Consider the following 13,904-nt stretch of genomic DNA (forward strand, 5'->3'; position numbering starts at 1 on the left):
GCCTCCCAACTTCACAGTAATCCCCGCCTCCTTGTATCTGTGCTTCAGTGATCAACAAAAACGCTAAGCAAATTCAGTGACAAGACTGCTACATAAGAAATTCCACTTGCAGCTGCCATCCAAACCTCCCTTTCTTTTCAGTGTTGCCTTCTTTCCTTTCACCAGCTGCTTCCACACCTCATCATCATGCTGCTGGTTTCTATTTTCTCCATCTCGACTGTGCTTTCCACATTTTCCACACTTGCACTGTTATCAGATGTTCCAGCTCTGTGAAATCTGCACTTGCTCAGTTCTGGCAAGCCTGATTCTTGCTTTGCTCTTAGTCACAGAAATTCTGCAGACCTAATTGACTCTTGCAGGTTGGCTTGTGCATTGCCCTCTTATTTTCCACTTCAACCTGTTTCTTCCAGCACTGGATTCAAACCTCGCAATTTTACAGCACCAAAACAGTTTTTCTTTTCTACTTTAATAGGAAGTCTGCAGTGAAACCACAGCTGTAGCTGACACTGCACAAACAGGAAGAGTTCAGCTCTACACCACCAGTGTGAGCTGGTATCAAAACCAACTTTTCCCTCACAGTTTAAACTTCTGACTCCTCATGGCTCCATACAAATATCAGAGCTTAAACTGTTCAATTGAACTTAGAGAGCTAAGGAGCTACAGGGTATAACAGAAAAATAAGATCATACCTTCTTTCCTTATAATATAAACCAACTTTTAATAATAAAAACTTCTATCACGTTTTCAATGAGAATAACATACATATTTCAATGTAAACCAGTGCACAGTGTCAATGCCAATGGGTACTCTTCTACGCATCTCTGATGGTTACAGTGATGCGAAAGCATGGGCCAGGGTCCTCCCCAGGCTGTGTGAGTTGCTGCAGTTCCTCTGAGCAGAGTTGGTGTAGACAACGCGAGGACCTTGGCCCATGAGTTCTTTTTATTTCTGGGTGTTCCTACGGTTCCTACTTTGATGATACTAACTACATTTTAAGTTGAGGATTCAGTGAAGAAACATCTATCTCTTCCTCAAACAGCAAACAGAGAGAAGAACTCTTCCAAAATTAACAAAAAAAAATAAATCACAAAGTGCATTGAAATAATGATCTGCTCAGCTGACTGCAGTACCAAATGGATACTCAATTACAAACTCCTCTATCTGACAGCTGGGATTGATGGGTTGGCCTGGTTCCCTGCAACAGGTTGCTGTAGGTCAGAGGAAACAGTTAAAAGCAAGAGATTAAACAAAACGCATTCCTTCCCCAAAATTATTTCAGTCTGTGAGCTGAAAAAAAAAAGATTAAAAAATTAAGAAACAAAGTTCAAAACAATCTGCATCTACAAACTTGTAATAAGCCATTTTGTGTTGATGTACAGATTAAAAAAATTTAAAGAGACCTTCACATCCAAATGGAAAAAGTCTCATTTTATTTTTTGATATGGTTTGGATGTTAATAAAAATTAAGCCAGCTAAAAACTAACCAACCTCAGAAATAAAAACTCCAAACCTTTATTTTCTAGAATATACATCACTGCAAAGCGCTTCTGGATTCCCTAACTATGAACTGCTCTAAAGGAGACTGTGAAGAAGCAGAAGAACCGTACGTTTCCTATACACCCTCCAACTGACACCTGCTACAACTGAAATTCCTTAGGGATGGGTGGTCATGTTAAGGCACTCACTCCAAAAGAACATTATTTCTGTCCTGAGAGTGCTGACATGTTTCAATCAGTTTCAGTCAGCAATTTGGAGAAAATTACTGTGCTTAGGATAATACTGACAGAATGGAGAACAACTTTTCAAAAAAGAAAAAATACATTATATACATGATTCCTTTTTTTCTTTTAACTTAAAAGCATCCCTAATACCTCTTAATAGCTGTATTAAAGACTACTTAAATATTGAAAGATTTAAAATAATGTAGATTTTTCTTTCAGTAAACTGGGAGTAGCTGTGTAATTGCCAGCATATTGGTCCCATTTTAAACAATATATTTTTTATTTAAATCTTGTATATATAGTAACATGATCAAAAACACATATTCCACTCCACATAAATAAGTATAGTTCTTCTGACCTGTTTCAAAAACTACATCTGTTCAAATAATCAGATTATAAGACTGTATTTTTCCTCTGTAAAGTTTCCTTTAAAATTCTTCACTCCCAATCTTTTCTCTTAAATAGTACTGTATCTCCAGAGTACATAATAGGGCATTAGTAAAAGAGTTAATCAAAAACCTGAAAGCTACAGTAAGTAAAATGAAGTAACGTTAATAAGTATTATGGAATGTATACTCTGCAGCATAGAGAGACTGGTTCTCACTGGGCTGAAGTGGAAAATTACTCCATAAGAAATTCTTTACGTTCATGTTTGAATAAACCATAGATTGTGCTATTCATTGTCGAAAAGTGCAGGTCAGTTCATGCGAAAGTGGTGTTTATGAAGCTACTGCTCAAGGACACTGACCAAAATTATGCTGGCAATTAAACGGATGCCAGGTCCAGTACAGGGAGAGAGATATGTGTCATTTGGGAGTTTCTCAACCAATCCGTATCTTGAAGTCCACAACTTTTAGGTGGCAGCACAAAAGTCATCAGCGAAACCATGTTTTCTTGAAATGTCATTGTCACTTTTCCAGGCACCGAGCGAACAGCAGTAACACCCAGCTTGGCTCCATGGTGTTTGCTCCAGGAATTTCTTCAAGAAGTCAAAGCAATCCCAGGATCCCTGTGTGTGCTGCAGGAGGTCAAAGGCAGATACGCGGTGCCTGGGTCCAGCAGGCTCATCCCTACAGAACCAGAGCAGTGGCTCTTCCTATCTCGATTCAGTGTGACCAGAGTCACTTAGTGTGGGTCCTAGGACAGGGCTGCTCACAGCTGAATGCTTTAATGGTGCTGCAGTGTAAGTGTCTTTCTCACTTTTATAAATCCCCATCTGTAGGTGGCTGGCACAACCTATAGAGTCTTTAAGGCAGATGAAGAGTACAGTATTAAACAGCAGAAGAATGATAACATAAAGTTACTGGCATGGTATACGAGAGTTAAATTCTGCAAACTTTAGAGGTAATCCCTTATCAATAATACCACTTTTTAATTTTAATAACTGCAAATTTAGAAGTACCACTAGTGATTTATTAAGTGAAGTATTTACAATCATTGTTTAAATACTATTTCAGGCTGTCCATCACTCCTTTTTAACTTTGGCTCAATTTGAGTCTTCAATAGTCCCTTCTCTCCTCTTCTACTTCCCTTGCTTTAAACCCAGTTTAGCATTTTTCCTGAACAAAAGAGGCTGGAATACCAAAAAGATTAAAAACTGTATTTGCTTGTTGACATGGTTGAACAAACTTTAAAATTAGTAATCATGTTTTCAGAGAAATTTTTTGAATCACAAGATGAACAAATTGAGGCCAGTCACTAAAACTAAGCACATCTTGACTGTTGTGCATGTATGACTGTTTATGGTAATGTTTTCTTGGCTTTTTCTACTTTACATTTGAATAAACTCAAGTCTTTCATGAGTTTAACTTCTAACTTCTCTTTCAAGATTGCTCTTAGAGAGTTTGACAAACCTTAATGCTAGGAAATATAATCCTGCGAATTAACATTAATTCACCAGACCTCCTTTTAACTTTGCTCAGTTTTATTTCACATTATGATGATGGAACACATGTATCTGAGTTTTATTGCCTTGAAATAATCCATTAAACAGCCCTGGAATTTGTCATTGTGATTTAGAGTGTATATGAAAGAAGATAAATGCCTCATCTTACGATCTGCTTGTAAAGCTGTTTCTTCTTGAACACAGCATGCTGTTATGGTCATAAAAATGGAACCAAAGTAATGTACGGCCATTAATAAGGCAAAATAACCATGCTGCTAAAATCCTGATGTATGACACTGGGGACATGGTACAGGAGCCAACACTGACTATTATTTTATTCCTTTTTGAAATAAAATTACAATCCAACAGAAGGATAAGGTTCCATATGCAAAATATTGGGTTTTTTAAGGTCTCTGAGAAAATAAACCAAGGCCAGACTGTTACAGTAAGCATCATCACAGTCTCTAAAGTTTAAAATAATTTCCTATCAACATTTTGAGGAGCAGCTAGGAGAAAAAAAGAAAAAGAAGAAGAGGTGGGATTTGCTTAGACTAACTCAGAAGCCTTAATGGGTGAATAAGGTATCAGTGCTTTAAGGAAGTCTTCTTGACACTGAACTGATAGCAAATATGCTCACATTATCTGAAAGGAGAGCACAGACTTTACTGGATCTTTTCTGATGCTGATTCCTGCATGCCAGAACTGTTTTGCCTTCATGTACACAATGCCATTAACAAGAGTAGAATCAGAAGTTTCTCTGATATTTGTACAGACTGGTTCTGTATATATTGGCATATATATCATGATGGTTACTACCATTCCACGAAAATGCTGTGTTACAGTTTCTTAAAGAATATTCTCTTCTCTGATATATGAAATTGGAGGGAATAGGCCAGAAACAGATACTTTTCTTAAAAATAAAAGTATTGTTATCCTGTAGAAAGAGATGATGAACATCTCTAGCTCCTGTTAGGTGCAGTAGGATTCACAGATGTACAGTGCTTTTCCAAGCTGTCTTCTAGACAAAACCAGGATATATAACCCTGGGCAATTCCATGGAGCTGCATTACTCTATGGTTACTCTGACTTGAGGTGCTTGCACTTAAACCTGCTCCGCTATAACTGAACAGTCGAGCCCTTCTAAGCACACAATAGTATCAGCCCATGAGTTATCTTTGCAATATCTGCAGCCAGATTTGCCATTCAGAAATTTTTATTTCTAAGCATTCCACAGATGGCTGTCAATCGGTAGCTTTGCCAACTCACAGCAAGTCCAAACAAGACCCTTCTCTCTGATGTTTTATTCAGAAAACACAGAAACCTTGGAAGTTAATGATCTGCAAATTGTAAGCAGCAAAGCTGATTCCTTTACAGTGTACTTAGTTTAGTACAGTAAGAAAGAAGAACAGGATTATTTTCTTTTTCCCACTACTGCTACTAAGATGGTGTTTAGTTATAAGAGGAACTCCACAATTGTTACAAAAACAAACACAGCACTCAGATAAAATGCATAATAACTTACCGAGGTGCACACTGTGGCATTTGGTCCATCACTTTCAAATTCTTGGCAGAGATCTCAACCCTTGGTCCCTAAGGGAAGAGAGAATTTATGGTACTGACACTATCAATAAAGCATCTGATCCTTAGGGGGAAATATTATAATGGGAGTATGGTTTCTATTTAAGAATCCATTAACTACTTTTAGAAGATTTGGAATCCATCGGGTGGATACATTAGTCATCTGCGTTTACTTAAAAGATGGAATTAGTCCCAAAGCACTTTACAAGCACTGTGGTCTGGCACTAGGGAATTTCTACTATTTAACATTGTAACTGAGATTTGGGGTTTTTATGTGCAGAAATTGTCTTAAATATACTGGATAGTCTCTACTTTCTAACCATGAAGGCACACACTTTAAATAATGTACACTGAGGCATATATTTTAGTTGCTGTAATGGCTGTACATGTAAAAATTAATTTGTTCCTCTCAAATGTATGTGTAGCTATTCAGACATTAGCAGAAGTTTGGCTATAAAGGTGTCTAGAGCACAAAATTCAGTGCCACATTGAAATAAATTGGTGTTACTGAAATGAAAATGGTGGCATGTAGCAGACACACATCAAAATACTCACTTGCTTTCGCATGATGTCTGTAGCTTGCATGATACACTTGGGCAAAAGTCCGTGACTTCGAGCCAGTATGGCTGCTTGCTCCAGGGACACACTCAGTGTACTTCTGAACATGGGAACAAGAGACATTAAATCAGAGATCATATTTAAAAATGTATAAATAGGTATGTACAGGACACTTACCTGTTAGGTATGACTTCTGTTAGCTAGTTTTCTTAAATTTACTTTTTTAGATTTTTACTTACAAAACTATAAAGTGACCTCAGCCCTGCATTTCCAGTCTTGTTACACCTACATACTGTCATTGCTTGAGTCTCCAGCATCATTACTACAAGGTTACATTCCACTGCTCTTCTGCACTGATACATGTAAAGTTATTCACAAATAAGTCTTTGCTTTACTTGATGGTTCTGAGACACTGGAAGAGCAGTGGTGTGTTTAGAATCAGTGCTTGCACACACCAAGATTCTGAAGCTATTTAGGAAGAAATTCCTACATTTTCAGTGTAAGACAACATTGACTGAAAGTCAGATGCAATGACATCACTCAGCCAGTTGCACTGTTTGATGCACTGACACAAAGTTTGTGCGTCAGCACTAATACAAAGTATTAGAAGTCACAACCTACCCTAAAATAAAGTTGGCAGTAGATTTATGTCCTCATTATATTCCCTTGCAATCTACCTTTCTATTGATTTGAAGAGGATCAAATATATTGCTCAAATCTCTGGTAAGGACAAAAGTTTTCATCTCACCAGTTACACGCAGGTTTCTTAAATCTCACCTCTGCATCCCAGTGCCGCACATGGTAATTTGACAGGCTCCAAGCCGGTAACAGAGCTCAGAGGATATTGGCAGCAGGGCAGCTCCCGATGTGTTACTGCTAGAATATCCTGGCTGGGTTGGTTTTGTATTAATGAAAGATTTCATCAGCCTGCAGAGCTCATCCATGGCATTAATGGGGCGAATAAGCTAAACAAAGCAATTTAAAAAAAAAAAAAATCATCAGGGGCATACTTACACCTTCAGTTATAAAGACTTTTGCCATCCTATGTCTAAGGACAGTAATCTACACAAGAGTAACTGCCACACAGTAACAACTATTTAGAATACATACGAACTTTGGAAGTGGAAAAATAGGAACAGTTACTTAGGCTTGGGGCAATTTTTTGCAATTAGCACAAATCACATAGGTTGTGTACAATGCATTACAAGTGCAAAGATAGTTCCTGATTTTATCTTCCCTGCAGTAGCATTTAATGCCTTACATACATATATTCACATGTCACCTGCCCCAGTTAGACAGGCTGCCTCTACATGAGATGCTGGAAGTACTGTTTTCCTGTTGTTTTCTTCTGTAATTGTGAACAAAACCATAACTTCCAAATTGAACATTAGTTCATTTTCACGCTTCTGTGGGAGAGGAAAATCAACTCATTCTGTCTAACATCAGATACCATATTAAGCAGGGGCAGTCAGGGTGATACAGAGTCTTATCAGTGCCTAGGTTAAGGGGTTTGTGTCTATCCCAGTTCTGCACATTTTCTTCTAAACACAAGAACTGTAGTCAAGCTTCAAAGAAATTCAGGTCACTTCATTAGGGCAGAAAACACTTTTAAAATGATGTTTGGGTTTGTACAGATCTGCCATATAGGTATCCCACAACTGCGATTTTAGAGACCAACTCATGCAGAAATAAACACAATAACAATACCTGGTCAATCTTCACTGTGGTAGTACTGGAATCAGTGGGCAAGTTTGATCTCTCTAGGTAAAATGTCCTGTAAAAAGGTCAGCAAGGACTACATTAGTTGCTGTGTCTTGTTTCAAGCACATATATGTATGCTATCTTGTAATATAGCTGAGAAGGCTATGCTAAATATCTTGTACTTCAAGATCTGCTTTCTTATTGAGACATTTTGATTGCAGTAATTTACAGAGTCTGTACTCAAACATTCCAAAACCTCTTTTTATGTAATTTTAGCTCTTTCCAAAATTCCGAAGTCAGATTAGATGGAAATTTCATCCTCTATAGTGCACTGCTTCAGAATGTGCTTAACTGTGGGAAGAAAATGAACAGGTTTCCCACACAATGAGGATCTCCAAACATCATATTTGTACAAGAAACAATCAAGAACAGAATCTCTTTTTCATTAACTTGTAAGGTCCTTAGCAAGGAGCAGTCTATTCGATGTCTTTCAAGGCAAGGGAGAAGCATGAAATACCTGAGTTTTCGGTAGTATTGCTGCACTTTTTCAAGTGAAATACCATTAATTTGTTGTGGAAGTTCTTCTAGAGATGAGCCAGCTGGTTGTGAGTGCCCCTCCATACTGTCCAGAGCTGAAGAAGAAAACATTTTACTAAACCTATGTTATTAGTTTTCTTTTTATTCATTTATTTATCTCTATATTATCTCACTGCTCAGCAAATGACTGTTGGATCATGACAAGGATGACTCTGTTACTGTATAAATGTAATGCATTTCCCAGTATGGGAATATAATGGTAGTATCATAAAGGTGAGCCTCACAGAAAGCTATCTAATGGCAACTGCCGCCCATTAATAACCTCCTGAAGGAAATACCCTGTATCGTATTTTGGTGTGAATATTTGCTTATCAAGTCAATTTCCAGCCCAGATGATTCTGTCTCGGTATATGCTTTTAAAAACACTTCTCTGCAGCCTGGGAACATCTCCTGATATGACACTAGATCAGATTGTCCATGTAGTCCAATGTAATGTCTGAACTTTACAGGAAGGTATAAAAAAAGCCCCAAATAGGCATATCTTGTTCTTATGACTAAAATCTAGCACTCCCCAGGTCTTCCTAAATAGAAACATGTGCTTCTTAAATATGTCTGTAGTTCTCAGCTGCATTATGTTAAGAACTTCATGGTCATTCTTTATTTTGTATCTTTCAACATCATCAGGTTATTTTTGTCAAGAAAGCTTTTTATAGACACCTTTTGTAAAGAGCACTGTGTGCAGTTTCAAGCTTCCCCCATTCTGAAACCGAGAAGGCAGTTTGGAGAAGTAGTAGCTGTCAAGATAAAAGATAACCTTCAAGGCCTGACGACTTCCTTCAATGTGGTAGAAGACATGAGTATCTGGAGAAATAAAGATAAAACAGTTGCTGCTTTACCACAGCAGGAGGAATCTGAAACCATTGCTATCTGAGTTTGTTAGATTATCTAATGACGTTTCACATCTCCACCATAAGATGAGTAAGGGATAGTCTTTACTGAGAGAACAAAGCCTCTGAAATATTATACTTAAAGAGATACACAGCATGACATAGCATGATGTTTGATGCTAATACAATAAACACGGTTAATAATTAAAATCCCATCTCGTTTCATGGCATCTCATAGTCAGTAAAACATGAAGAGATCTGGCAGGGTGGGACACAGGACACAGAAGAGCTGGGGAGGGACAGTCCTTCTACCTTAGGTAATGTGAATTACAAAGATCTGGCAGGAACTGCTCATCATCTGTCATATCTCCCTATGTGCAAAATCACACAGATAAGGTACATTGGCACCGACCATAGTTACAAATCACAGAACATGTCACCAACACCCCACAATGTCTCTCCTGCTTTTTATGCTGTGTGTTTGCAGTGGAAGCTGGGAGAATGCAACAGCGCTTCTGGAGAAGCTGCTCAGTACTCTCCAGGTCTGACATGGCCTGTTAAGATTTATAGTCAGGAAGAATATTAACCCATAAAACAAACAAGAAAAAAGGGCTTCGAAGAAATAGAGAATACTCACTTGCTACAAGACTTTCATCCAGCTGCTTGAAATAGAAGGCAACTTTGTCCAGTTCAGTCAGAGTGACCTGGATGTCTTCCAGCATGGTATGCTCCTCCTTCTGTAGAGCAAAGAAACAGATACAACTAGGTTATAATCTGCCAGAAAGAGATCAGTGGAAGGAAGGTATAGTTGTTATGGGCATGCTTTGGTTCAGGAGACCTGGAGCAGAATGTGGAGCTTTCCATACATACATCCCAGCCAGGTAATTGCTAATGGCTCTTTAAAATTGTGATATAGGCTTAGCTACCCTTTGCTTAGATGTCATTTGATGTGATTCACAGACCAGTAGAGAGGTTTAATGCCTGAATAAGTCTGAAGAGATCTCTTTCTCCAGATATTATTCTATACCTACAGATGTGAAGAACAGCCAATCAGTTACTGTGAAATAAATGTCCACATATCCCACATGATGTGAACAAATAGTAGTTACATACACATATAGCTTGGATTGTATTTAAAAAAAAAAACCCCACACTCTATCTGTAATGTTTACAAAATCCCAAAAAAAGTAACTTCTCTACAGTGTCAGAGCTATTTGTCTTTTATGCTCCTTTTTTTCTTAACGTTTTTACAGTTATGGTAGCTTATCTACTGTAGCTGCGGTTTACCTGTTCATTAGTTTTGGATGAATCATGCAAGACCAGCTCCTTTCCTCCTTAGCCATGATGCCTCAAATACCAGCACCCCAAAGTGGGAGAGAGACTCGAAATACTCAGAACATTCTCATCTATTTGTTAAAATGTGTGTTTTCACCAGAAGATGGCAGGCTGCACACGCATCACCAACAACTGAGCAGTAAAACCTCCCTAAATGCAGCGGCATTACTCTGAGTACGAAGGCAGACAGATTCCTACAGTGCTCGTGTGACAGTGTGTCCAGTACTTGCAAGGAGATGAAAATGATGGGATACAGAATATCAGCACATGGTTGTCAGCAGCGGGAATCTCCAGAGGTTCCTCTAGGGAGAGTCAAAACATGCTGCTAGAATGAGGGGCTCTGGCTGTGCTATGAGTGGAGAGAAGAACACAGGCATGTGTGAGCAGACACAAGGGTGCCACAACTCTTGATCTTACCACAGCTGGAGAGAGAAGAGACTGGTAGTTTAGTAAAACACCAGTGGCTGCTATCTGTTCCAGCCATTTTCTGCTGGCATCTCTGCTGCTTTCTTCATATTCCCCATTGTTGTTGTATCGATAGATGAGAGCAGCCAGTAATTGCTCTGAAAAGGTGCAAATAGCAGCCACGAGAGACTGACAGAAGATGGAATCACGTCTCAGCTGCAGCTCAGTATCTGCCAGAGAAAGGGAGAGAAGCACAAAGGAGTTGTGAGCATACTTTAATCTCACTGCCAAAGAGACAGTTTGTGTGTGTGTGTGTGCATGAGATTTGGTTTCTGCTGTAGCTTTGCATAGACTTTACAGATAACCTCTTCTTGCTATGTGACCTGGGTGCACAGATAAATAGCTGGAGTACACGCATGTCTGAAAATATTCTAGTCCACTTGACTGTTTATTACTACCTTTGCATGTTTTTCTGACTGGGAAGAACTGTAACACCTTAGTGCTGTATCTGGACTGATTCCCTTCTTTTTATGTTTACAGAAGCAAGAGAATTCTTGAAAGAAGGTCTCTGCCATTACTTCTCTCCTGGGCTATTAGAGATTCATCTTCCCCTATCCATCTGTATTTTGTGGGCTTCCCATATGCTTAATGCATTAACTGGGCCTGCCCATACAGCACCAATTGGTTTATGTTTCCTGGGAGAATTTCCCCTCTGTTACCTTTACTTCCAGTCTGCCTGCCAGGCAGCCACATGCTGTTCAAAACAACCTCGTCACACTTAAGGGGACTGCAGGCCAAAGAGGCACATGAGTAAGTAAAGAGCTGCTTCCTAGGCACTCTGGGCTCCTCCAGCAAGCACTGCAGTATGGCGGTCTCTCATTGTCAAGGCAGTGTTCCCCAGAGAAAGAAGCTGAGGAAAACAGCCAGAGGCTCTGAAAATCTGGATTATTTCTATAAAGCACTGAACACAATAGACTGACTAATACACCTCATGGTCTCAGGCATATTCTCAACTTAAGGGTAACCAATCCTTCCAGCAGTGCACCCCTGTAGTGCTGGAAGTCAGGCAAAGAGAGCTTAGGACAGCTCTCAAGGCAAGGGTATCCCTGGTGCCATAAAGCTGCCATAGCCAGTTCAGTGCTATCTGCTCCTCCACCCTTTCCCAACAATGTTAATGGAAATGCTATTGGAGATGGGGCACAGGTAGAGATTCGGGGAGTCACTGTATCTGCTATCATTAAAACCAGCCTTTATGGACAGTAGACTGACACCACAGCCTGGTTTGGACAGACTTACGGACCAGCCCTGGCAGGAGCTGAGAGGTGACTTACAGCCACACATATCTCTCATCTTCATTCTGTGAAGACTTGAGACTCAAGCCTGGCACAGTAAAATAATGGCAGTCTATTACAGTTATTTATTACCTCGTTTTCAATCAGAAGTCCAAGTAGGTGTTTCAATTACAGAAAGACTGCACATTCGCTCCTGGGAAGGGCCTGCCCCTTGATCTGCGAGCACAACGCTTTGTGCATGATAAGAGATTAATAATGTCCACAGTGTGTTTGGCTGCTGGCCTGTACATTTAGGTTCTTAGTCTGCTCCTGGTTATAATTTCAGTATACGCAATCCTATCCTAACACGTCTGCTCTGTTCAGAAAGATGAGAGAGTCCATGCTCTCACAGAGCGTTGTGCAATAGGTTTCATTTTTGCTGCATGTTCTCACCACAGCAGGAAACACTAAAGACCATCTGAGAAGAGGGATTGTACAAAGGAAAAAATGAAGACAGTAAAAAGAAAAACAGTGCTTGTGAAACATCAGCGACCAGTCAGATAACATAAGGCCACAGTGCACTGAAATAACATAAACTGAAGAACAGATGTCAGATGCATGGAAAGCTTGCCCTAGATGCAGACCATGAGATGTCAGCATAAAATGTCAAGGAAAAACCTAAATGCTAAGGGAAAACATAGCATTCTGGTGTAGGCACAGGCATGCACGTGAAACTGTGTTAGGGATTTCTACATATGTGACATTGTTTTGCAACAAATCAAAACCGCTTACCCGTGCATTTTAACAAGGCCAGAAGCAGCTGGTTCTTCCCATCTAAAACAGTGAAGAAAAGGAACGCTCTTGTCAACATGATACCAAGGCAGATTTGAATGCATTTGTTTAACAGGCTTCTCACTCCCTACAATACCTGGCCCCTACGCAGAGATTTCTATTTACTCTAGTAGTTCTTACACGTACAGACATGTTAATGACTGAAAAAGAAAGAAGGTGTAAATCAAAGGTTTTTACAGGCTAAATGCTCTGTTAACTGGCATGAATTATCAGAAACAAATTGCACATGTAGATAAATCCCTAAGGAGGTGATTTCTGTCCAGTGCTTTGCAGTGGACTGTAAACATCAGATTCATCCCCTGCTCCAGTTCAGCCAGACTGCAATGGTTTAGCATGCTGTAGTATCTGATTAGCATTTATTTAATTTTGGAATATACCAAGCATCTCTCTCTTCATTTTCTAAAAGGGTTTAAAAAAGCACAGGGAAATAGATCAGTGATATTCATAGGAAAGGGCTGATGAAATAAAGTAAGGGAGAGAAAGTTCTTTGGAACTGCTACACAGGTGAGATTTTATCATACAGCACCGGGACTCTGCAATCAATAACCAGCTTTACCTGTTCTTCTCTAGAGCCCAGTACAGCCTCATTACAGGTGAAGATAAATGATAAAATGAACTGCTAGACTTGATTAGAGATTTTCTCCCCAAAGGTGATAAAAACCTTTTCCTTATTTACAGACCTTCGACATGTTTCTGTATGATTTCAACAAGGTTCTTGATGCGCAATGGAAGGTTCCATGGATCTTCTTGAATGCTGGCTTGAATGTTGTTTCGGCACCTAACTGTGGTTTCTTCCTTCTGTTTAAATTCTAGAAAAAATGGAGTTTGTTAGCCATTAAGGAAATGCTACATAGCTGAGAGTGGCTTATGAGTTATAATTTGTATACAGATGAAAGCACAGATCAATATCAATAGCAACAACTGTGAATGAAGAAGGTTCTTAAATTGAACTAATACAGAAGGAAAAGAAGACTGTTCTTATAATCTCATGATCAGTAGTCTTCTAGCATTTCTTTCAGGATTATGGACTAAAAGATTTGTACATAGGTGACAGGCACAGTGAAGGGAGCTCTGCACTACACACAAAGCACAGAATTCCCTTCTATTTGCTCTGCTGTAATAATGTGCAGGCATTTATAACGGGTATCACACAGAATCACAGAATCGCTCGGTT

At 39.3% G+C, this 13,904-nt stretch overlaps 1 protein-coding gene across 1 annotated transcript; it reads right to left on the reverse strand.

The window, feature by feature from the left end:
* Positions 1-2,923: 2,923 nt before the first annotated feature.
* On the reverse strand, positions 2,924-13,543 carry LOC104540828 (phosphatidylinositol 3,4,5-trisphosphate-dependent Rac exchanger 1 protein-like; the record flags this gene model as incomplete). Its single annotated transcript, XM_010184729.1, has 11 exons — positions 2,924-2,966; positions 5,129-5,196; positions 5,740-5,842; positions 6,520-6,707; positions 7,450-7,516; positions 7,961-8,075; positions 8,698-8,841; positions 9,505-9,604; positions 10,620-10,837; positions 12,671-12,712; positions 13,411-13,543. Coding segments are annotated over 11 exons (1,221 nt in total), but the record flags the coding sequence as incomplete, so codon positions are not given.
* Between the last annotated feature and the right edge of the window lie 361 nt (positions 13,544-13,904).

This window comes from Mesitornis unicolor, unplaced genomic scaffold (genome assembly GCF_000695765.1).
Source record: "Mesitornis unicolor isolate BGI_N332 unplaced genomic scaffold, ASM69576v1 scaffold21685, whole genome shotgun sequence".
Lineage (NCBI taxonomy): Eukaryota > Metazoa > Chordata > Aves > Mesitornithiformes > Mesitornithidae > Mesitornis > Mesitornis unicolor.